Consider the following 24,988-nt stretch of genomic DNA (forward strand, 5'->3'; position numbering starts at 1 on the left):
CTGTAACAGTCCCCGTACATAACATTTGCATTCATGTCATTTGTGATATGATGACTGGTGTGTGACCTCACATGTCTAGTGTTTTATATACACACAAAGTCAGACACTGAGATTTTCTTAAGTTGAGGTATGATCGAAAGATGGCAATTGATGTACTGAAGCAAAACAAAAACCTAAAATGGAGTACATCTAACTTCTATGCAGGAAATCTAATATAAAATGGGTAATGCATAAATAAGTTTACATTTAGGTGAAGTAACCACGAACTGAAAATAACTGTCCTGTATTAACTACCATCTTATATAGAATAGTTTTCTTCTCCCTTTACATGTCCACTACGTCCAGCTTAAAACAATGGCTTCTACATCCAATGTAGTGTAATCTACACCTTTACAAGAGTTTAGCGGATGCAGCCTAGCTTACCTTAACGCTTCAATATACTGAAATGGCTAACTAGCTAATGTTTGCTAGCAATTCATTTCGTAGCAGGCTATTTTATTTTATTTTTTTAAATAAAAAAAATGTTCATATATGAACGACGTGTAAAATGTATACTGCTACCTAAAGTCGGTGAAGCAAAAATAACGTGATAATATGATAATACTAGTCAACCAAGTTTACCCATTGGTTATATAAACAAGCTAGCTGTCAAGATAGCCCGCTAACCTAGTTACTGTCTACGACTATGAGCTGCCGTAGTTCAAGAATCTAAATACTTACCACTATTTATTTTCCCTTAAGTCATCGTTAGATAGCTCTAGCTCACTTTAAAGTTTTAACTTTAACCGATTGAAGAGTTTTGGCTAGCTAGCAATATATGCCTTGTATTTGTGTGTATTAGTGTGTATGTGTGTTGGGTGAGACTCCCGCTTTGCTTACGCACCCTAACTATACCCTTTTCCCCCTTGAATTCATTCTGTCCTCGTACTTTAAAATGAAACTGTTTATAAAGTGGAAATGTGTGAGAAATAATGCAGGGATATTTGACCAAAAGGCATAATATTGTTAGTTTCACTTCAATCCATTTACAGTAGTTTTTTACATCCGGATTTGGATGCAAGTCTACCTTTTGGCCTTTTGTTCAAGAAGGTTCGGCCCCTCCCTCTCAGGGCCTCGACGCCATACATTATTTCTGTATTTGATTATAAATATATTTATTATGGATATGTATTGTCTGGCATGATATTTGGGGGGAAAGTGCAACGATAATATGCGCTATGTCAATAATAAATGCTATGGCGTTAGCCCCTGACGGCGGTGTGAGTGCTGAGTTCGGCCCCGCCCTCCCAGCGCCGCACTGGCCCGCCCTGCTCACACAAACTCCCCGCCTGAGCTCTGCCCGAGTCTGGGGAAAGCGTACGGCCTGGAGGCGGTGTGTGAAAAAGGTAGGCCGCTGCACAACCATATACGCTAAACACTTCCATCAGCCGCTAAGCACTCAATAGCACGGGGATTGTATGGGTTTCTATGGGTGGAAAAACTTTCGCATTTTCTCTTGTTTTACCAGTTTATAGGATTAGGAGCGGTTATGACAGCTAGGCCTTCGTTAGCATCAAGTTAAAGGCCTCCGGAGGCCTCATCTAGGCCGCTAGTGCAAGCACACAACCTAAATTCAAAAATTATTGAAGGACTTCGTTGTAGTTTATAAACAGACCACGAATAAGCGTTGCAGCCTTGTATTATGGCTTTAAAATACGTTTTTATGCACGTTTATTGATCATTTTGATTAATCCAATATGGCGGTAGGCATAAAGGTGGGCGTGTTTATCTTCCAAACCTACGAGTTTTTTTCCCCTCACCCGTATTCCGGTAAATCCCGCCTTCTGCACCATGATTGGCTTGTAGTATTCCTGACTCTGGATTATTATTGGTTGGTAGTTTATAGCCACCAAGATGCCGCTTGTGAGATTGATTTACTAACCAATCGTTGCGCAAAATACCGGATTTGTCGGAATATGGGTATGGAAAACATTAAACTAGCGGCTGCAAGGCGCGCCATTTACTCTGTTGTCAATGCGTCACTGCCAGGCCACGCCCCATGTTTTTAATCATCGTGAGGATTCTGTATAGTCTATAAAAGGGAAATATTTCTCTTTCTTTTTCTTCCTTTTTTTTGCTCAGCTAATTTCCTACAAGTTTGAATTGAGTTGATTTTATCATTTATAATAAATTGACGGGGACTTAATTTGGTCCTGTGTGAAGTCATTTATCAATTTCTCAAAGTAATCCAATAAGCCATTAGTGTAACATGGCTATAATGAATAAGACAAATAGTGATTTCTTTGGTTACTCCTTATGTTTTTCAGAGAGTAATTGTCATGTGTAGTCACTGAAAAGACTTTAAGAAGATTCATTTATTGTAGATGAAACTTTTTGACTTTACTCTGGTGTTATGTTATGGCAGAAGTTAAAAATTATGCCGATGACCAAGAGGGTCGATGGATGAAGATGTGACGACCCTCTCTCCCCATTCCCACCAGCCCAATATCATCTTCCATGGGTCAGGTAAATGGAGAATACTGTGTATGTCTGAAGAAAAAAGCCTGTTGCACACCTTTTCTACCTCTGTGCTGTTAAAATGGTATACTGCTTTTTAGATAGCGGATATTTATATGACAGCAGCTAACTACATTCCCCTAATCCAAAAGTTAATGAGGGAACAGTAATGTTTGTGCAATAAATAGATTTTTAGCGTGCATGTATGTGTCTGTGTGTGCGTATGTTTTAGGTGGGGATGGTGAAGCCGAGGAGGTAGCAGTGGAGCTACATGAGACGGTACTGGTTTCTGGAGTGGAGGATGATGGCATAACGGTGCATGGTTTTTCCCCTGATGAGTTGGTTATCCAGGATGCCATGGGAGACGTGGTGGCTGAGTATGTACAGGACAATGATGAGGAGGAGGATGAGGAAGGCCTAAGCACCATTGCCGTGGGGACATGTGTGATGTCACCTGGGATAGCTCTGGAGGATGTGCTAAGTTCCTCTCAGGTGCAGGAGGACCCAGACGCGTGTGAAAACTACCTCATGATTTCCTGTGAGTGTTCACGTTTCATTAACTTTGGATTATTGAATGTATATGTTGCTATTTTGATGCTATAAGCCTTTATCATTTGTTATCAAACCTAAAGAAGCCAGTGATACATGTGAAGAAAGTGGTTACTGTTATCCCTCAATTACCTCTGTTCTTTATTTTTCCCAGTGGAAGAACCTGGGAAGATTGTGTCAGATGATGATGTTAAAGTTACGACCGAGGGCACTTTAGAGGAGCAGGACGACAGGGAAAAGGAGGACGATGATGGTCAAGAGGTCATCAAGGTTTATATCCTGAAGGCTGACTCAGGAGATGACGACCTGGGTGAGACAGGCTTTAGTCCACTCTAGGGATGGCTGTAATTGTGAATCCAAGCACTAGTCCTTATTACATGCCACGGTTTTCATTCAGTCACCCCAGGCACCTTTGTCATTTCTGCTGCTTATGTATTCTGCAGGTGGCACTGTGGACATTGGAGATGCTGATATTGAGGTGGACGAAAGTGTGGAGTTGATGGATCCATCTGCACTCAGTGATAAAATGGTCCTCATGCCTGTGGGAGAAGCCGGTCAGAATCAGGAAGACATTAGTGAGTCCTGCCATGCTGACTTTTGTTTTTATGTCCAGTTCCTTTTTGAAAATACTGGAACAGCAAGTCAAATTTGTTGGTTTTTGCTACATCATAAAGGTATATGGATTTTAGATAAAATGTTTTCCTGATATATACATCTAGCTGTGTTAAACAGCTTAGAATGTGGCAGCTTTAGTCTCAGACCAGTCAATTTTTATGTTGGCAAAAATATAGGAACAGGCCAAGATCAAGTCTTAAAGTAAACGTTGTTCTTTCAGCTGCTCCTTGTTGGGGGTTGCCACAGCAGACAATCTGGTCTGCATATTTTCATTTGGCACAGGTTTTACGCCGGATACACTTCCTGCATCAAACCTCCCATTGTATTCGGGCATTGAACCGGCACTGAGAGTTGACTCCTGCCTGGGAATCAAACCCAGGCCATGACAATGAGAGCTTGGGATCCTAGACAGACTTAAAGTAAATAATACTTTGTATTTGGTTGCATATCCCTGTCTTGCAATAACTGAATCGAAGCCAGTCTTCCAACCAATCCCCCCACCTTTCTGTTTTTACAGAAACATAATGCTTCTGTAGAATCCTGAATTCATTCTGCTGCATCCATTATGAGTTACTTCATGAGTTATGCAAGCTCAAGCCATGATGCTACCTCCACCGTGCTTGACTGATGAGCCTGTATGCTTTAGATCGTGGACAGATCTTTTCTACCTCCACACTTTGGCCCTTTCATCGCTTTGGTAGAGGTTAATTTTGGTTCCAGAACCTTTGTGGCTCATCTCTGTATTTCTCGGCAAATGCTTCTCTTACTGCTGATGAGTGATTTGTGTCTTGTGGTTTGGACAGTGGACTATGATACTTCAACCCCTGCCCTGTGGGTGGGAGGGTGTTGTTGATCTCATTTGTTGTTTTGGGGTTTTTCTTGACCGCTTTCACAACGTTTCGGTCATCAGCTGGTGTTTTTCTTGGCCAACCTGTTTGATGTTGTTAGTACACCTGTGGCTTCTTTCTTTCTCAGTACATTTCATATTGTTATATTGGCTGTGTCCAATGCCTGAGCTGTGTTTCTGATGGATTTTCTCTTCTTTTTTTTTTCAGCTTCAGTATGGTTTGCTTTACTCCCATAGAGAGTTCTCTGGCTTACCTTTCGGTTCATCTGATTTTCCTTTTGGTCTTCACAGGTGAAACCCAGAATACAAACCAAGAGTAGATATTCAGAGCTATTTATTGTTTACACACAACAACTGTCTGTCACATTTTAATATTTTTGATTTCTTAATTAAATGTTCAGGTGTGTCAGGGGACACGAATGCTGAAATTCTGATCTATAATCTCATAGGTCTTTTAATCTCAAAGCCAAATGTCTTCAGTGTATAGGAAAAACCAAAGAATTGGCCTTGCTGTTCCAATTTTTTCGGAGGAGACTGTAGCGCCTGTTCTGGGTTGTGGGGGAAACTGATATGTGAACACGCGTTTTTTTCTTCACAGATGTGGCTAAGATAACTGATGAAGTGTACATGGAAGTGGTGGTGGGAGGTGAGGAGCCCGCCAATCACCAGCGGCCATTTGATAACACCTCGCTTAGCAAGGACTTCATGCCTGTAGCTTGGGCAGCTGCTTATAGTAAGTTTTAGAGTATAGACAAGAGCAACACGGATACAAAAACCACACGGTGCATTTGTATAGCTCTTGTGAATTCTTGCTTTAGTTTTTGCAAACATAAAGTGCACTTGGAGATTTAGTGATTTAAGTCGCTTGTTGCTAGAAAACTGGGCTATGGACACTATGTATGATTTTTGTTTTTTACAGAAATAAAAGAATCGAAATACTACTGTTGATAAAAAACTAAGAAAAGATTCAGTGCTACTAAAATGACACTGTAAATGCAATGTAGAAACATTGTTTATTTTTAAAAGAAAACACACATTTGTTAATTTTTGCCTTATATATTCCCTTAGATCATGGCATGATGTCACTTAAATCGTTTCTGACTGAAATATTTCATGTGGAAACCTATTCTCAGGTGGGCAGGAGGCTGAGAGCTGTGAGAACAGGAATGGAGCAGCCAGCGCAGTGTTACACGTCGAAGAGTCTGACAATATGGAGAAAATCAACCACCAGCGAATCAAAAGCAAGAACAAGAAACACACAGAGACGCGTCACATCCAGACAGGTACTGCAAAATTGATTCGGACGTGTTCAGGAGTTTCTGTGCCATCCGCAGCAACATCTTCGACCTCAAATCGGCCGTATTTGGAGCAGAACTCAGTCAGACGAGGTGTATCTATGCTTATCGGAGCTAAGACCCCAACGTTATTGGGAGAGGAAGATCTAGTGTAGCTTAAATGAGATGAGAGTTATCACAATATGTTGGCAAACTAACCAAAAATGCAGCTGTGCTTTAGTATTGATTTAGGTATCTCGCAAGAATAAAATTTCAAACACTCTGCCACTGTTGTCTCTAGATGATGCACTCCAACATGACACTGGCCAGTGGCAACACGCTGAAAGTTGAAACTTCTCTTTTTCGGCTTGAATGTGCAAAAGTTTCTTTGGGCAGTCTGTTTGACTCCCGTATGAGGGACAAGTGTCATTTCCTGTGTGAAGCTATTTACTCTGGTTGTATTGTTTTGAGATTGTGAACTCCATTCCAACCCTAAACTGCTTTCTCTTTGTATTTTCCTCCTCAGCAATTATCATTGGTCCATATGGACAGCCTCTCACAGTGTATCCGTGCATGCTGTGTGGAAAGAAATTTAAATCGCGAGGTTTCCTGAAGCGTCACACCAAGAACCATCATCAGGATGTCATAAGCAAGAAGAAGTACCAGTGTACAGACTGTGAATTCACCACCAACAAGAAAGTCAGTCTCCACAACCACATGGAGAGCCACAAACTGAGCAGCAAGAGCGCACCGTTCGAGTGTGAAACGTGCGGCAATGAGTTCCACCAGCAGGCGGCACTTATCTCTCACCGGCTCCAGCACCATTACAGAGAGCCGAAGCTGCAGATTCCGCCGCCCGCTACAAAAATGCACAGCTGCAAGTTCTGCGAATATGAAACGGCCGAGCAGGGACTTCTTAACCGGCACTTACTGGCCGTACACAGCAAAAACTTCCCTCACATCTGTGTGGAGTGCGGGAAGGGCTTCCGGCACCCTTCTGAGCTCAAGAAGCACATGAGAACTCACACTGGGGAAAAGCCGTACTCGTGCCTGTACTGCAGCTACAAATCGGCCGACTCGTCCAACCTGAAGACGCACGTGAAGACGAAGCACAGCAAAGAGACGCCGCACAAGTGCGAGCGCTGCTTCCAGACCTTCGCCGATCCCGAGGAGCTCCAGCAGCACACGCTCGCGCACGAGGAGGAAGCCAAGAGCCACCAGTGCATGCACTGCGAGCATCGCAGCTCCAACTCCAGTGACCTAAAGCGCCATGTCATTTCCGTTCACACTAAAGAATATCCACATAAGTGCGACACGTGTGGAAAAGGCTTCCACCGGCCCTCTGAGCTCAAAAAGCACTCAGCCGCTCACAAGGCCAAAAAACTGCACCAGTGTCGCCACTGCAGCTTCAGGATCGCAGATCCGTTCGTGCTCAGCCGCCACATCCTGTCTAGCCACACCAAAGAAACGCAACAGCAAACGCCATTCTCGGACAAAAAAGGCCTGAAGAAGGCATTTGTTCTGAGTGCTCACGGAGGGAAAAAGGTTTTGGCCAAAGTGCACAGGGAGCGCAGGGTGTATCAGTGTCAGTATTGCGATTACAGCACAGGAGACGCCTCTGGCTTTAAGAGACACGTCATCTCCATCCACACCAAGGATTACCCACATCGCTGCGATTTCTGCTCCAAGGGCTTCCGCAGACCATCTGAGAAAAACCAGCACATCGCACGCCATCACAAAGACATGATGGCATCTGTGTGATGTTAGACATCCTGACTGGAGTGTACGGGGTGTGCGATATGGCAGGGAGAAAAGAGGCATCATAATTTTTAGTTTCACAGAAAATTTTTTTGCCTAACAGCATAACTGTAAAATTGAGTTGAACTTTTTTTAAATTTAAAATTGAAGTGTTTATGAAGTGACGCTATTTACCAAGAAGAATAAAAGGAAAAAATTAGTTATATATATAGATTTTAACATCCAATGAACGACTTGTTACTGCGAGTAACGTTGCACTTTGTTAAGTATTGCTCATGATATTGATGCCATATCGTCACATCGCACACCCCTAGCAGAGTCCTCTGTTTTAGCGGCTTCTTGTTTAGTCACGTTGATCATGCTAACACCAAGAACATGTGTAGTGTAGAGATAGTGCCCTAACATTGTCCCTGTGTTCCATTTTTTTTTTTTTTTAACGTTCCTTTTTCTAATCATTATAATTCCGCCACCTCGTTCTGTAGGAGTGGGCGGTGACACTAGGTATATGGTAATATTCACAACAGCGTATTAGAAGCAGGTAATGGAATACAGATATCTGCTAATACTGCAGTGTATGTGTGTGTGTGCTTACCACAGGAGAGAATTTCAACATTTCCCAGTACTGAAAAAAGGTCAGATTATGAGGGAAGGAAGGAAGGAAGGAATGGTGTAAAATATCTCCCCTGTCAATCATATTAATGCCAGCCAATCACAGCAGAAAAAGTCTTTTTCTAAACGTTTAGTAATGAAATTTATCAACTTTCATTGAATTCTAGGAAGCTTGCTGTTCTTTAGTCAGTACGTGGAAATGTGCAGATGATCTTTTGCGGTTTTGTTGAACACACATACACTACAGATGAGGTGGCGATTATGCCCTCAATCCAGAGGGATTCACATTTCCATCAAACGCTTATGAAGTAAACCGATTTATGGAATTGCCTTGTATAACATAATCAACCTTTGAGACGTTTAAGCGTTTGTGCTAAACGTTGCACTGTATTCAGTTCACACTGCCGACAGAAAGAGGTCCTGAAACAAACTTGATGGGGAAAGTTTGATTTGATGATTATGTTCCTGGACTAATTTTTTTTTTTTTGTTGTTCTTGTTTTAAAGGCACATTCTTGCTATTTTAAAACCCTCACAATTGAGCTTTCTGTTAAATTATAAAGAGGGGTTTCTTGCACAAAGTCAAATTAAGAGACTGACTGCTCTGATGTTAAAATCAAGCTATAGTAGCTTTGTTTATGCTATAAGTATGATAATTAAAACCAGAGTACCGTTCAATCACAAGCAGCCCTGAGCTCTTCCCGTATTAAAATGTCTCCATTTCAGGAAACGGTCTACATGTAGCAACAATTTTTAAGCTAGCAGTCAGGATGCACCAGTTTCATCTCATATTAATAAGTCAGACCTCTTCCATCTTGGCAACATATTTTGCATGACATTTCTTAAGTCAGGGAACTTTTACGTAGTCAGAATAACAGCCACAGCACTGATCAGATCAGAGTCGTCTTTCAGGACGATATTATAATGAGCCTGGCGATGGTTTTTATGCCATCCTACCTGCAGATGCACATGCAAGGCGACATTACACCCACCATGCTAGCAAAAATTCTTTGGTCATATAATGCAATAACACCGACTTCATCTCAGATACAGAAAATCTACTAAAAACGAGGAGTTATCTTAGAAGCTAGGCACCATATATTCTAATTTGTCTGTATTTATTTAGTCCATTAATATTGAAATCATGACTGTGTTTAAATTTGGCAGTTTTTAGATGCGTGTGTGTGAATGTGTGGGGGGCTGGGTGGGGCTTGGGTTTGAATGAAATATTAGTTGTTAAACCATTAATGGATGACTAAAGCCACCTACACGGAAGATCTAAAGTATTTATATCACAATAAATTTATCACAGCTCACAAGATTATCATGACATATCAGTGTGACATGTCTTAACTAAGGACCCTTAGCAGACACCTGTCCTTCTTATTCTACCAATTCTATCTAGGCTGCTTGCATCTGAAATAGATTTTAAGTACAGAATAATCATGTTAAGGGGACTGACCAGGGCCTTTTGTCTATAAACGTGTAGAGGAATGATGCACATGATTCTCACAAAATCTAATGTATAACTTTGAATAGGTATATCCCGAAAGACCTTGTGTACATATATAACTTTTGTAAATACAGAATTATTAAAAAAAAATAGACTATTTTGTGTCTGACTATTTTGTGTTTGACGTTCACGAAGTCTGAGTTCTAGTTCGAGTTAGTTTTAGTAGAAGGTAAACGCAACTGAGTCACCTCACTCACATAAACTATATGGCCAAAAGTATTCGGACATAACATTTGGATCATAACCTTGTAACGTTCAATTTTTCAGTTCAGTTTATTTGTATAGTTACTATTTTGTTTCTTTCATTTCATTGTCTGTACCGCTTATCCGATCTGTGCTCGGGTCACGGGGAGCCTGTGCGTCACACAGGATCTCGGGCGTCATTGGGCATCAAGGCAGGATACACCATGGACAGAGTGCCAACCCATCACAGGGCACACACACACACACACACATTCACTACAGGCAATTTAGAGACTCCAATCAGCCTAGTAGCATGTCTTTGGACTGTGGGAGGAAACCCACCAAGCATGGGGAGAACATGCAAACTCCACACACACAGTGAGCGGGCGTGAGACTCCAACCCAGGACACTGGAGGTGTGAGGTGAACGTGCGAACCACTAAGCCATTAAGTTACTATTTTGTCCCTATCTCTAATGAGCAAGCCTGTGGCAATGGTGCCAAGGAAAAACTCCCTGAGATGATATGAGGAAGAAACCTTGAGAGGAACCAGGCTCAGAAGGGAACCTCATCCTCATTTGGGTGACACTGGACAGCAAACGATGCAAATGCAAACAATTTCCCCTCTACAACAGCAACCAAGAGCCCCCCGAGGAACCACCAGGCCAGTGCAGCCTCCGAGCTCATCACAGACTTAACACTAATTCCTTGCTGTCACAAGCTGACAGATGCAACGGCAGTTCAGTGACGGGGTGATAGTCTCAAAGTGGTTCTATCCACAGCAGTCCCCTGGGTCACAGGCTGTCAACGCAGATATATCCAAAGCAGCAGTGAGCACCACCAAACGACGAGACTCCAACCAGGGGTAGAGCGTCTGGATGGATGAGGCATGTCCAGAGTAGTCACACTAACATTCCAACAAACTGTTGGCACAGAGGAGGAAGCACGCAGTAGTGGCTCAATTGGTTAAGGCTCTGAGTTGTTGACCGGGGTTCAAGCCCCACTGTCGGGCAGTTGAGCAATGCCCTTAACCCTCTCTGCTCCAGGGGCGCTGTATCATAGCTGCCCATGTACTCTGACCCCAACTTCCACAGCTGGGATATGCGAAGAAAAGCATTCCACTGTGCTGTAATTTATGTGTGGGAATAATAAAGACTTCCTGCCCTTCAATTTTTCTTCTTCTCATGGGCACAAGAATAAGCGCAAATTCACACTAGTTAAAAGCCTTCCCAGAAGAGCAGAGGCTGTTTTAACAACAATTGGCAGACCAACTCTGTGTTAATTCACATAGTGTTGGAATGGGATGTTCAGTGGTCAGTTGTTTTTTAGTCATATAGTGTAACAGAAATATCACATTAACTATTTTAACCTGAATTTTGCATGTCCAGAAATACAGTCATGTTTTAAACATAAAAGACATACAATTACATAGCTGATTGAAATGATCTCAGGTTACCTCTTATCAAATTTATAACCTCGGCATTGCCATTTAATCAAACTTTGAAGAAAATTGTTTTATTCATTTTATCCACAAAATCTTCCTGTGTTAAAACCCTCCCCGCAAAAAACAACAACAACAAATGACAGAAATTCTGAGTTTGACCATCTTTATTATTTCTATCATACATCTGAGCTTGTTTCTTGTGCTCAGGGTTATAATGAAGCGGTCATCCACAGACGTCTCCTGCTCAGGTCATTACTGAAAGAGAGAAAATAAGAGAATAATTATTTCCAAGTAGAACTGCTGTTTCCTAGTGGAACTATTACATACTCTCAATGACTGTTCTTCATCTCTAGTCCGTATACATAATATTCTATTCTATATTCTATATTCTAGTCATTATTACATGTATGTATATTCAGTATACTTATATATAATCTCCCAGCAAACCACGGATCTTCAATAAAAGAAAAAAAGAGAATTGGACTGTCTTTATGAGGACGTTAAATAATGTATTGTACTGTGTTGATATCCAACACACAGACAAATTCAATTCAGTTCAATTCAATTAAATTTTATTTGTATAGCGCTTTTAATAATATTAACCATTGTCTCTGTTTAAAATGTATATTTATCCCCGATGAGTAAACCTGAGGCATGGATGGCAAGAAAAAACTCCCTGAGATGAAATGAGGAAGAAACCTTGAGAGGAAACAGACTCAAAAGGGAAACCATCCTTATCTGGGTGACACCAGAGAGAGTGATAATAAATAATGTCCGTTCTACAACTGTATACAGTCAAGTGGAATCGTGTAACCAGGAGCTTTTGAGCAACTTATAAATCAGTGTATTTTCTGATTTTAACAGCAGATAAGAAGCAAGTGTTATAGTCTCCAAGTGATTTTATCCACAGCAGATTCAGCAAACAGCAAATTCAATAGAATAGAACATCTAACACCAGAACATTTTCTACACTTCATAGACTAAACAGACTTAGTGGTGGGGCATTTGTCGTGTGCCAGTGTCTACAGGGACTCTACTTCACATGCTCTGCAGCTGTCCAATTCTAAACGCTTTATTAAAATGCTATCGAAATAATCTCAAAAATTTCAGACTCATAGTGACTTTGATCCTAACATTTGGATATTGTCATCAGCTCACTTTACATGACTCATCATGAGAAGTATACTATATTGCCAAAAGTTTTGGGACATCTGCTTTCACATGCACATGAATGTAATATGGAGTTGCCTTGCCTTTTGCAGCTATAACAGCTCTTCTGGGAGAGCTTTCCACAAGGTTTATGGAAGAATTTTTGACCAGTCCTCTAGAAGCGCATTTGTGAGGTCAGGCACTGATGTTGGTCGAGAAGGCCTGGCTTGCAGTCTCTGCTATAATTCATCCCAAAGGTGTTCTATCTGGTTGAGGTCAGGAGGTGCAGTTCCTCCACACCAAACTCGCTAATCCATGTTTTTATGAACCTTGCTTTGTGCACTGGGGTGCAGTCATGTTGGAACAGGAAGGGGTCATCCCCAAACTGTTCCCACAAAGTTGGGAGCATGAAATTGTCCAAAATGTCTTGGTAGGCTGAAGCATTAAGAGTTCCTTCCACTGGAACTAAGGGGCCAAGCCCAACCCCTGAATTCAATGATCAGGAGGGGTGTCCCAAAACTTTTGGTAATAGTCGATACACTGGATCAGTGAAGATGTATCCTATAATACTCCTGAGAAAATATTGTACTATTTTAACTTTGTATCTGGTCTCCTTTTCTTGACCTCTTCACTTACCACTGTTTGACCTTAATCACTGACCGATTTATGTATTCAGTTGATTACTTCTTGATTTGAATATTCTCATCTACTTTATATCATTCATTGTATATCATGTATTTCCAACGTTAGCCATGCCAAACAATTCTGAGTGATGTGTATTATAGGAATGGTAATGACAGAAAAAGATCCCTCTTACCAAGTGTGTGCTCCTTGTCTGCAGACTGACAAAACCCTGAAAATGACAGTGAGTGAAAATAAAATTATTCAAGTCACTGAAAAGATTTCGTATTCAGACAGAAAATACACTTACCGTAAGTAGGAAACTGGAAAATAACATCCAAGCCCAGATTTTGTTTATTTGCCATATCCTCAAATTTATCCACAATGTCTTCGGCGATCACTGGAGAGCGTCCTTTAGCACACAGGACGTTTCATTAAGATCTTACATGCCACATACTGCACCATTATACACTATTGTGCTCCACTTGTAAGTTTACTTTTGTAGTGAGGTTAAAAAAAGGCTATTTATGTAAGAATGGCTTTGCGATGTACCGTAGAGTTTAAATGTGAGCTTCTTCTCCCTCTTGTAGAGTAAAATGGCATAAGATTTGTAGTCTGTGTCTACAATGAGGATCTCAGTGTTCTTCACTGGCATTTTTGCTGTAGTAAGGATGCACAGAAAACACTAAACTTCATATAAATCCATTTCTGTTACAGAGTATGATATAAAATGACACATATAGCTGTAAAATTTGGGGAAGAGTAAATTTCTTCCCTATAAAGAACTTTAGATTAGAATATATATACATATATATATATATAATATATATATATATATTGCTGAAATGTTTGGGACGCCTTTACATGCACTTGGATGAAATATGAAGTTGGCCCGCCCTTTGCAGCTATAACAGCTTCACCTCTTCTAGGAAGGCTCTCCACAAGGTTTAGGAGTGTATTTGTGGGAATTTTTGACCATTCCACTAGAAGCGCATTTGTGAGGTCAGACACTGGTGTTGGATGAGAAGGCCTGGCTCACAGTCTCTATTCTAATTCATCCCAAAGGTGTTCTATCAGGTTGTACAGTTGTACATACAGTTGTACATACAGTTGTGTACATACAGTTATGTACATACAGTATCGTAGAAGCCTAGGTAAGATGTTTGGGGGAAAGACTTTTTTGGTATATAAGGAATTGAGATTGAATCTTGAAGTTATAACAACTATGTATGCAAATACACAAGCTTCAGTAATGTTTAATCTTCTCCATTTTTGTGGCTGCTTGCATGTTTATTAAGGAGAAAAATACTTCACACACATTACCTCTCAGTAGGAAGTTGCCCGCACTCTTTGTGGTCTCATAGTGCTGTTTAATCTCCCAACACTGAAAATTGCTAACAAAGAAAGGAAAGAACTTATATTCTGCTTTTCACATTAAAATTATGTTGTACTCAGATTTGGACTTTAAAATGCAAAACACACGTCAGTCCTTAAATTACAATGAACAGATTAAGCAGTGTTAGATGAGTCGGTTCTTGCTGAAAAGACAGACGTGAGACATTTCAGAGTTCACTTCATTTCAGAGGGTTATTAAATAAAGATTCCTGACTATAAAGATTCCTGTTAATGCTAATCCAATAACATTGACAGCAGCTCTGTAGTTCCAACAATGATTAAAATCCCATTTTTTATATGAATAAACTCCTTCTACTTTGTTTCTATAGTAAGAAATCATTCACAGTGGTTTGTAAAATGTCCATGCTTCATGGAAAAATGGACATGTCTAAAAAAAAATGACTAAAGTTCATCATTAAGAAAGACTTAAGGAGACACTTGTTTAACATTTATAGAAGGAGGCTCCAGTGTCCACACTTTGTGACAGTCAATATATTTTCCATCATCAGCTTGTCTCCCGGATAGAGACAGGAAACAGGAGGGAACAACTGTTTATAGCTGCTATAGCTGATGCTTATAAATGCTTATAAATACTACAAACCGCTGAGATTTAAGAGAAATAAAACATCTGGGGACATTCCTGTAATAGGAAAATGATGAAGTGATATAGTCGCACTACCCTGGTATACCACCCCATAATTGATAGTGATATATCAACATTCCCTACAATGTTTTTCTTACATTTCTTACAAAACAATAAATAGCTTTTACAACATAATGAACACGTCAGATATTATTAGAATTGTCAGTATTAGTAGAATTTTCCACATTCTGGATCCATTCTAGACATGTTGAACTTCAGTCAGATAGTGAACTGTTGAGCATTATGAGATTGTAACGACTGAAATATTGATCAAGTCCCCCCCATGTTTGGTTACTGGTGCTAGGTCAAGCTTATGAACTCATGGTGATGCAGTCACTGGGGTAAGGAGATACTACATGTAATGCAAGGAGATCAGGCAGGTTTCAAGTAGAAGCCCACAGTAAAGCCTTTAGTATGCCTTAGAAATATAGACAATATTAATACTGTATATTTCAACACTGGGTAACTAACATGTAGCTATGGCTTGTGAAGTTTCTGCAGAGCTATTGTGGTTAAGGATTGTGAAATCGCTCCCCAAATAGCCTGTGAGCTCAGGCAACTGTCTGTGTGGTTTCCTATGGGTTCTCTGGTTTCCTCCTACCCACTAAAAACATTCCAATACGCATAGTGGCTGTTTTAAATTACACATGTGTGTGTGCATTGTGTCCTGCCATGTACAGTGTCATCCTTAGTGTATTGCATGGTGTCACACCCAGTGTTCCTGGAATTAGACCCAGACCAGGATGCAATTCTGACCAGGATAAAGCAGTTTCTAAAGAGTTATATATTCCTGCTTGGAATATATGTTCTCTCAGTTCTCAGTTTTCTCAGTCTACTTTATTTTCATTTGTCAGTCAATATTGAGGCTATATATATTGAGGACTGTCCAGCCCTTTTTTGCCTATGTTTGCCTATGTTTCTCTCTCTGTCTGTGTACCTGCTTACATGTCTCCCTAAGTGGAGAAACTGCAATGACTAGAGCGGTAAGAAAGATAAGATGAGACTTGAAATAGATCAGTTTATGTCACGCACTGGACCTTGCACACAGCCAGGAATTTAGTCGCCTACAATGTTGATAAAACTTATTAACTATCAAGTGCTACTAATTCCTATAGTAATATTGAAACTTCAGCTAACCCCTGATATTTACAGCGATTTGTTTGTTGAAATTCCACACACACCAGCATGAACACTCTTAAATGGCTTCACATATTTTATACAATTCAATAAAACTTAAAAAACAAAATGATAGTAATTTAATTTCTAACAAAATGTGTACAATTGGCATCTTCATATTTTTGAGGCTCAAAGTTAGACATGGGGAAAAAATGAGTAAAGCTAACCCATAATATCACATCAAATTTTTATCAAGCTTTTCACTGAGAAATACGAACTATACAAGAGAAAATGAATCATCTTTTCCCTACATATTGTCTTTAGGAGAGTACAGCTATGATGGTGCTATGATAGTACTATATTTGTATATTTATGTTCAGTTTCTGCAAGTTAAAAATAATTTTTGCAAGTTTAATAATCAGAAAAGAGTAAAAAAAAACTCAGATACTTCAACACTGCCTCTGGTTTTCGTAATCCAAAAAGATGAATTAACATAATATTTCACAAAATTGGGTAAATGTCATATCTACCTGTAACACTGCTTTCTAACTGCTCGAGCACAAAATATCCATTAACAGTGTATTGTATATAAGGAATAAATCAAAACGAAGCATGCTGTTATAGGAAAATAATCAATGGCGGTGGTGTAATGATTTTTTTCCCATAATATTTCAATAATGTTCTAATAATGTGTTTTACTTCTCCTATATGCCACAGCAATTAGCCAATGATAACAATTAATAATTAGTTAATCAACGAACATCAATCAGATTATTTGTTTACAGTCATGGCTAATGTAAAAAACTAACTAAGGAATTAAGTTAGTTCCTGTTTCACTTAAGTTACAGCAGATGTAGAAAAAGTCCCTCAGCCTCAATTTTGTCTCTGCTTTTCAGCCTCTTAAAGTTGAAAAAGCTTGCCATGTTGCTAAGTATAAAGGCTTTCACAAACCTTACTGCTTTAATTCTGACCTAAACACAGTGCTGATAGTGGAGACTCCTTCCAAAAATGTAAAATGAACATATCCACATAGAGAACTTATCACTTATCACAAACAAATCTGTTCACACCCCTAAACTAATACTTTTTTATTTTATTACACCACTCTGCTGGCTGAGTGCTGGCATGGCAAGTGGTATATCAACCAGATACAGACCAGGTCTGGAAGTGATGGCACTGTATATATGATGGCATGCCAGATGTGGCCCGGTTATGGTTTGGTTTATGTGGCCCAGGTCTGTCCATGCCAGATGTGGCCCAGTGCTGGCCTTGTGCCAGCCCATACATGGCCCACCTCTGGCAAACCACATATGGGCCACCAAAGGGCCATCATTCTTTGTAGTATGTGGGCCAAGTGTTAGTGCATTGTGTGGGTCAGATCTGGGCCAGACCTATTTTGCTAGCCATTTTAGGTAAGAGTCTATCAGCATAGCACATGAAAATATTACCCCACTGTTTCTAGAAACATTCTAGCTCCATCAAATTATATATAACTTCACCATATCAAAAATTACACGTTTTTAAATCTGTTTATGTGGAGAGTTCAATATAGTCAATTACTAGGGAACTAATAACATATTATAACAAGGACATTATTAGGACAATAATAATAATAATAATAATTATTATTATTATTATTATTATTAAACCCGTACTCACAGTTTGGTGAAGGTGCTCACTTTGATTGGGTCTTTGGGTGAGGCGGGTGCAGTCAGAGTCATGATGGTGCCTTCCACCTTGTAGCCATGCTCTAAAAGGTACTTACATCTTGACGCTACACTAAGCAGGTACCACTTTCCACTTATCTGGGACAGAAAATCTATTTAATGAAATCGATATTTGATATAGTGTAGACTAGATGAATGCAGTATCTACAAAAATATCATGCAGCCAAAAACATTTTAAAGCCTGCAGTCTTCACCATACCTGCACACACACACACACATATATTCACAAGTAACAGAGAAAGCAGAGGTTTCAAACTATTTGAAACAATGCTACAGGAAGTGAAATGGCAGATTTTGTAAATGGTACCTGATTGATATCAAAGTTCTGAACTGAAGCGATCTCCTCAACAGGATTTTTATCTGGTTTTGGTTTTGGTTTTGGCTTGTATCGGGTTCGTCTTCCATTCACCGGTCCCCAAACACTAAAACCCAACAGCAACAACACCAGAGACAAATACACATACACACGCACCATACCTGCACCCAAATTCACCTTTTCATTTATAGCAAAATAAAGACTGTTTTTCTCTCTATTTCTGCACTACAAGCACTGCGAGGCACTTCTGTAGTTGGTTTTCCTGTTTGCTGTTGCATGTGTGTGTTTGTGTGTTTCTCAACTTAGATGAGCAGCAGTGACACACAGCAAACAAAACAATGAGTTTATCATTAACATGGCTTTACTGGAAAAAGACAGCCCACAAACCCCTAAAACCCCTATCTCATTATACCGCTACACAGTTATAAATGAGTTACGATAGACCTGCACCCATTATTAGCATTTTTAATACATATCTTGCAATGGCGTCAAGTTCATGACCTCTAATAATGCTTGTGGAACTTTGTGACTACATTCCACTATTATTTTAAAGTATTAATACTTTAAATGACAGTTTTTAAATACATAAATCCTTACTACGTTAAGTACTCTTAATTACAAATGGCAAAGGTCGCTATACGCCAATAGAATAAGCTCTTGTACATTTTTAGTTACATGTCTGTTTAGCAGCCGATCAAGTTCAATAGAAAACACTATTTCGAAGAATCGTGACAATTCTTCTTCAGCCATTACCTTCTTATGAGTTGTTAAAGTTATAGCTATCAGTATGTCTTTGAATATGGATCCGCCCCAAGACGATGAACAGCCCGGGCTCTACCTCAGTAAAATGTTTCAGTTTGCCAGATAAAGCAAACTGAAATGCCATATAATATGAAAAAGCACTCTGGTATGTAGGAGAGATGTTTTTCAGTTGATGAGGTACTTCTCTAATTTTCTGTTGCAGCTGTCGCATGACAATACCTTGAAGAACGGATTTCATCAAGTTGCATTGTTAGGCAGCAGAAATATTCAAGCTGTCCATTTATATCGATCGAACCAGGACACAGAAGAGACAAACAGCCTGTTAATAATTTACCGAAAATAAGCATCATGTGAGCCACTTCCCCCCCACACTCCCACTATACACTAAACCTCATCCTCACATGTAACAAGCAAGTTGAGGTAAGTTAACCAAGTTTTTTGATACCCAACATCAGTTATTTGTAATTGGCGAGGCATTATCTGGGGTTAATGCTTTTGTTTTGCGCTATAGGGATTGGTTTCAAATCCACTGTGTCCATGACCACAATGAAGGGACGATTTCATCATCCTCCATGCATATTTGTGTACAGTGAGAGAGAACTGGAGAACCTCACAGAAATATACAGTGAATATTTAAAAATCTACACACCCCTGTTAAAAAGGCAGGTTTTTCTGAGGTAAAACTTTTTTTCCCACCCTGGAGGTGAAATGGCCACTTATACAAGTTAAGTGAAAAGCAATCAGAAACTTCCTTAGGTAAAAACACTTAGTTGCATAAGTGTGCACACCCCTAAACTAATACTTTTATTTTACCACTCAGTCTTTTTGCATAAGAATCTATCAGCATGGCATGTCTTGACTTAAAAGGGTCTTTCTTGCAAAAATATTCTACGACAATCAAATTATAAGAACATCCCCTGTCCACAGCCTGCTTCAGGTCACCTCACAGATTTTTAGTTGGATTTAGGTCAAGGCTCTGGCTAAGTCTATAATGAACTTTTCCTTAAGCTAATTCTTTGTTGATTTAGATGTATGCTGGGTCACTGTCTTGCTGAAAGGTTAAACTCCTTTTCTTCTTCAGCTTACTAGCAGACACCTGAAGGATTTGCAATAAAATCAACCGGTATTTATAACTATTCATGATTCCCTCCACTTTAATAAAAGCCCTAGTTCTAGATGAAGAAAATAGCCCTAATGCTGCCATCACCGTGCTGCATCATGGGTATGTTGTTTGTTTTTTCCCCACCAAACATACCTTTTGGAATTATTGAATTATTATACCTTTTGGAATTGGTCTTAGACCATAACACATTTTGCCGCATGGTTTTGGGTGATTTAATTGAACGTGAATGTTTTTTTTGAGAAAGTGCTTCAGTCTAGCGGACTTACCCCATAGCCAAACATGAGGGATTTGAGAGATTGTTGGTACATGCTGAAAGTAATGAGTACATGTCATAGGTTTCGTGGCAGCCTCCCTGGTGTGTTTTTGTCTTTTCCTTTCATAAATTTTAGAGGAATGTCCTGTTCTCTGTGACGTCACTGTGGTGCTCCATTTTCAGTTGCTGATGATGGCTCCATTTTCATTTGCTGATCTCCCCTGATTGGTATCTATCATCAAGTGATACCATACCATGCATGTGTTGTAAGCTCTTTGTAAACCATGGCTTCAGCAGTATGATGAAAGCAAGAAAATCCTACAGAAACAGCTGTAAACTATCTTTATTTGGAGTTAATCTGGATAATCTAATTGATAGCAGTTGTATGATAATTACTTGTGAACGTGATTGGTTCATTCTGAACACAGCCGTATCTCCAATTAAACCCCCATACAGAGAATAACCCGACCTTAGAACTGTACTGGGGAACTGTGGGAAACTGTGGAGCAATGCTACCCACTGTGCCACACCCAGTAATTATACTATGTTCCAAAAAACCCCACAATGTGTCATAGTGTTTCAGTGTTTGCTTTCCTAGTGGTTTATAGAGTTGAGCCAATCAGACCGCAACATTCAGCATCCTTAAGCTTGTGGACAAAAAAACCCTCAGAGACACTGTAGGCTGCACGCCGTAAAATCTACATACATTTTTCAAGGAAGATGGATAATGTGTTGCTTTCTTAAGCCAAACAATTAATTGCAACATTCAATTTTTCCTCAGAGTTTAATGTAATGTTGTTTTACAATTCGTAGGTGACTCAGGACCCTGTGGAATCGCAGCCCATTAAGTACAGTTAATGGAGCAGAACAAAAAGAGTAAAATTGTAAACATAAGTCTAACCTTGACCTCTTTCTCTGCTATATACATCATTTTCTAGTCCATCAACAGCAGCCACACTGGAAAGTTGTGACAAAATGGATGTGACATGTCTAGCAACCCCTAATGATGTCCATTTTTCCTGCATAAAGAGATGCCAGGGTCTTTTAGCCAAAAAGAAAGTGTAGGAAAGACATGTTCTGATTGATTTATGACTAAATGTAGTAGAGGAGATCTTGAACATTCCTATGAACATCCGTTCTTTAAATTACTGACAGACCCACTAAGGTTTAAAAATGCACTAAACAAGCAGAAAAGGACAAAATGAAACCAAACTAAAGCACACATTCATTCAAAGATATCAGCATAGAGGTGACACCCAGTCCTCTCCACGATTCATTCAGAGTCTGTTTGAACACTTGCAGCTGGAATATCTGGATAGGAAATGAGAAATGTGTTTGTCTATGAGATTGAATTAGTTCTCTCTGGGCTTGAAGTTCAGTGCTGCGCTGTTTATGCAGAATCTCTGGCCTGTTGGCTCCGGACCGTCACTGAACACATGGCCGAGATGAGCATCACACTGCCGAAATAAAAACGACAGCATTGTTCAGCTATTCGATGAAGAAAATTGTGAAAATATTGTTTAATGGATGACACAACAGGTAGCAATAATCATTTTGTTCAGTTCAGTCTGTGCCAAAACTCAGCAGTACTATAAGATAACCACTTGCAGTCACACTAGTCTAACTGAAGCACAACATTATCATATCATGTATCCCTGAAAAGCTTATTTCCTCTTATAGATGTCCATTTATGTGTTAATATAATATAGTATATGCAAATCAATTTCCTTTATAAACCTTATAGTATGGAAGACTTGAATTTGTCAATACTTACTTATTCTCATGAAGTCTTATTTGTATAACTAAATGCAACATTTTGAAAAATATATCTTGTTAATCAGAAAAAAGTGGGACGTTAATCAAAGGGGCAAGGTACCAAGAAACAATACCATTTTCAACTCTTTTATCAAACAATATTGCCATATAATTGTCATGCAATAATTATATAAATATCAATAAATGAATAAATAGTGGTGGTGGTGGTTACTATATAATTATATAAGTATCTGTGTGAAATTCTTACGACAGTCTTGTCTTAGTATTTTCAAATCAACTCCAAGCAATTAGTTAACTGATCAACTAATGTTAATTAGTTAATGTTTATGCCTTTCTTATTGTCATGCAAGGTGTATTAAAGTCCCTGTTTCAGTCCCTTGCCTGTTTGCAGATGACTTCTGTCCCCGGGCTTCCTAACGAGTTATCTGGTCTGCGGATAATGTTGGCCTGACTCTCATCTTTCTCCCACGTCCCATGAGCCTCAAAGAAAGACGGCCATCCTGTTCCAGAGTCGTATTTTGATTCAGAGCTGTGAGAGATGGTGGGAGGGGGGGGGGGGACTTATCATTTCAGAAAGATTTGCTCTCAGTTGTAACTGAGACATACACTAATAGTTGGTTCTTTGCCAAGCATAAAAAAAAAACCATTATCAGTATTTGTCAGTTGAAAAATGGCTTCTGTGATTAGGGAATCATCCCGTTAACTAGATATGCTGATTTAGTGTCTTACTAGTCTTTTATAGGGTCAAAGAAGTATTAGGAACAATCGCAGAGTTAACATCAGAATCTAGTATGTGCTTTTTTAAACTCTAGAGGAAATTATCAGGATGGAGCTAAGGTGGGAACAATGGGAAGGATCATGATTCATCAGGGAAACACTATTTTCTGATGCAAAGTAGAATCAGTTTTTTTCTGGACTGTTCTTATTATGTAAACAATTCTCACTTGTGTTACCTGAAGAGTGGTATATCGCAGCACACACAGTGATACATGCCCACATCACTATGGTTCAGATAGATTCCACTGAACGGCTGGGAGACAAACAAAAATAATCAGAATAATGGCTGATAACTGACTAAAGTTTAACAGGTTAATAACTGTGTGCAATGTTCATGCTGCTTGTTACACCTAAAATGGCTCCTGTATGACAGACACACACTTACCACCTCGGTGCCTTTCTCTCTAGTGACTACATACTGTTCTGGAGTTAGTTTCTTCTTCCAGTCCACACAATCATCATAACGTGTCAGAGAAAGAAGATCTGCAAAGGAAAGTAAAGCACTAATATTTGATATTTTTTTTGACTAAGTGCAGTATATGTCATGCTGAATTTGTAGAATTGCAACTAATGATTGTGCCACATAAATATCTAGATATTATTTCAAATAAACTTGTGTTTAATATTAGATTGATTATCTAGTGGTGGGAAATAAAGGTCTATGCATTTAAGGAAAAGTAATCAGCGAAATAAACTGATTAATTTATAGAAAGGTAAAATGCTTGAACCATAAAAATCAAAAATCTGAAAATGGTCACCAATACTCATCAACAAGTCCAGATTAAATATAGGAAAGATCCTATATCCCAGTCCTACATGCCCCATCCCCCTTTTCTGGTAAACCAGGGTTACATATCCTAAATTTGTGAACTAAGTATCTTTAAGTCACTTTTATATTTGAAGACACATCACTTGCCTGTTCAACACAAACTCAGATTTTCTAGGGTTAGGGTTATTCCACTTATTATTCCACTTATTTTCACATAAACAAACAGCAAAACCACAAAGGCACTTTGACTGTCTGCAGAATTATTTTTAAAGATCATATTTATCATATACATATTATTTTCCAAAAAATCACATTTTTATCAAATTTTGTATGTCTCTAACTTAATATAAACAATGTCCTGTATCCTATAAAAAGGAGGAATAATACTTGGACCTGCTTCTGGTCAATCTAGAGACCTCTAGAATAACTGCAATATAACTAACTGAAGTGGCAAGAAAGTAAAGAAGTATTTAAGTGGAGAGTCAATCTATAGTGTATTGGACTGAAAGACAGACCAACTTGCTCAGAATCAGAGCTTCTTTTAAAATCATTTTTTGGCTTCTGACACAATAATACTTTTTTTCAGGGTAAACATTAGATTATTAATTAATTATAAGTTCATTTATTATTAAATGAGAGCTAGGAATTGTTTACTGCAGCTCCTAAAGTTTATACCATGCATGACCACAGTGTTTACAGTATTTTCCCTTGTGAAAGGAACTTTGTACTTCAGATAATCATAGATATGTTCTATCATAGATCATGCATCCTGCTCTGAGGGTCAATGAGGACATTTTCAGGATATGAGGACATGGACAGTCACACCATCGCAAATTTAGAAGTAGTTCAGTTCAAATTTAGATAAAAATGATATTTTAGGCTTGCGTTGCAAAATATTACGATTAACATAAAGCTCACTTTTTTTACTTACCTGTTGCCGTGCCTAATGGTCGGGTCAACACAGACCGGCCCTTAGACAAAACTGATTGTGTGGACGCTCCATTGTAAAGCACAGAAGAAAGTCGCACCAGGAGACGTGCCATGTTTCCATGCAGAGACCCAAGCTGAATTAATGCACAGCGAATGAACGTAGTGGGACTTCTTCACTGTTATTTGACCTACATTCCCTCCCTCATTCAACAACCAATGGTCAAAACCTTGTTTATAGCTGATAATGCTTGTAGGTCAGAGTTGATGTAAACTTACAGTGGTTTGCAGCTATGCTATAACCAAACTAACTTGGCCAAGACTAGCCGCTTACATTAATAATTAACGCC

At 39.2% G+C, this 24,988-nt stretch overlaps 3 protein-coding genes across 3 annotated transcripts; 1 reads left to right on the plus strand and 2 right to left on the minus strand.

Annotated features, from left to right (window-relative positions):
• The first annotated feature begins 1,250 nt into the window (after positions 1-1,250).
• On the plus strand, positions 1,251-11,010 carry zfx (zinc finger protein X-linked). Its single transcript, XM_058376648.1, has 8 exons — positions 1,251-1,385; positions 2,405-2,505; positions 2,729-3,034; positions 3,200-3,355; positions 3,489-3,620; positions 5,106-5,240; positions 5,641-5,790; positions 6,308-11,010. Exons 2-8 carry the CDS (start codon positions 2,439-2,441, stop codon positions 7,540-7,542), a joined length of 2,181 nt encoding a protein of 726 aa, XP_058232631.1. The 5' UTR covers positions 1,251-1,385; positions 2,405-2,438; the 3' UTR covers positions 7,543-11,010.
• A 420-nt stretch (positions 11,011-11,430) lies between these two features.
• Positions 11,431-18,551, minus strand: c8g (complement component 8, gamma polypeptide). Its single transcript, XM_058376651.1, has 7 exons — positions 18,243-18,551; positions 17,868-18,013; positions 14,378-14,448; positions 13,607-13,714; positions 13,365-13,466; positions 13,251-13,286; positions 11,431-11,539 (listed from the first exon to the last, which is right to left on the minus strand). Exons 1-7 carry the CDS (start codon positions 18,408-18,410, stop codon positions 11,529-11,531), a joined length of 642 nt encoding a protein of 213 aa, XP_058232634.1. The 5' UTR covers positions 18,411-18,551; the 3' UTR covers positions 11,431-11,528.
• Positions 18,552-21,154: 2,603 nt separating this feature from the next.
• msrb2 (methionine sulfoxide reductase B2) lies at positions 21,155-24,844 on the minus strand. Its single transcript, XM_058376652.1, has 5 exons — positions 24,643-24,844; positions 23,328-23,425; positions 23,119-23,195; positions 22,547-22,694; positions 21,155-21,846 (listed from the first exon to the last, which is right to left on the minus strand). Exons 1-5 carry the CDS (start codon positions 24,752-24,754, stop codon positions 21,742-21,744), a joined length of 540 nt encoding a protein of 179 aa, XP_058232635.1. The 5' UTR covers positions 24,755-24,844; the 3' UTR covers positions 21,155-21,741.
• Positions 24,845-24,988: the final 144 nt, after the last annotated feature.

This window comes from Hemibagrus wyckioides, linkage group LG23 (genome assembly GCF_019097595.1).
Source record: "Hemibagrus wyckioides isolate EC202008001 linkage group LG23, SWU_Hwy_1.0, whole genome shotgun sequence".
In the NCBI taxonomy this organism is placed as follows: Eukaryota; Metazoa; Chordata; class Actinopteri; order Siluriformes; family Bagridae; genus Hemibagrus; species Hemibagrus wyckioides.

Coding starts and splice junctions, on each gene's coding strand:
- msrb2 (XM_058376652.1), bottom strand. CDS start 24,754: ATGGCACGTCTCCTGGTGCGACTTTCTTCTGTGCTTTACAATGGAGCG. Junction 23,426..24,642: donor ACCATTAGGCACGGCAACAG/GTAAGTAAAAAA, acceptor TTTCCTTTGCAG/ATCTTCTTTCTCTGACACGT. Junction 23,196..23,327: donor GAGAGAAAGGCACCGAGGTG/GTAAGTGTGTGT, acceptor TTTGTCTCCCAG/CCGTTCAGTGGAATCTATCT.
- c8g (XM_058376651.1), bottom strand. CDS start 18,410: ATGGTGCGTGTGTATGTGTATTTGTCTCTGGTGTTGTTGCTGTTGGGT. Junction 18,014..18,242: donor AGAACTTTGATATCAATCAG/GTACCATTTACA, acceptor TTTCTGTCCCAG/ATAAGTGGAAAGTGGTACCT. Junction 13,287..13,364: donor TTTCCAGTTTCCTACTTACG/GTAAGTGTATTT, acceptor TGTCATTTTCAG/GGTTTTGTCAGTCTGCAGAC.
- zfx (XM_058376648.1), top strand. CDS start 2,439: ATGGATGAAGATGTGACGACCCTCTCTCCCCATTCCCACCAGCCCAAT. Junction 3,035..3,199: donor AAACTACCTCATGATTTCCT/GTGAGTGTTCAC, acceptor TATTTTTCCCAG/TGGAAGAACCTGGGAAGATT. Junction 5,241..5,640: donor AGCTTGGGCAGCTGCTTATA/GTAAGTTTTAGA, acceptor ACCTATTCTCAG/GTGGGCAGGAGGCTGAGAGC.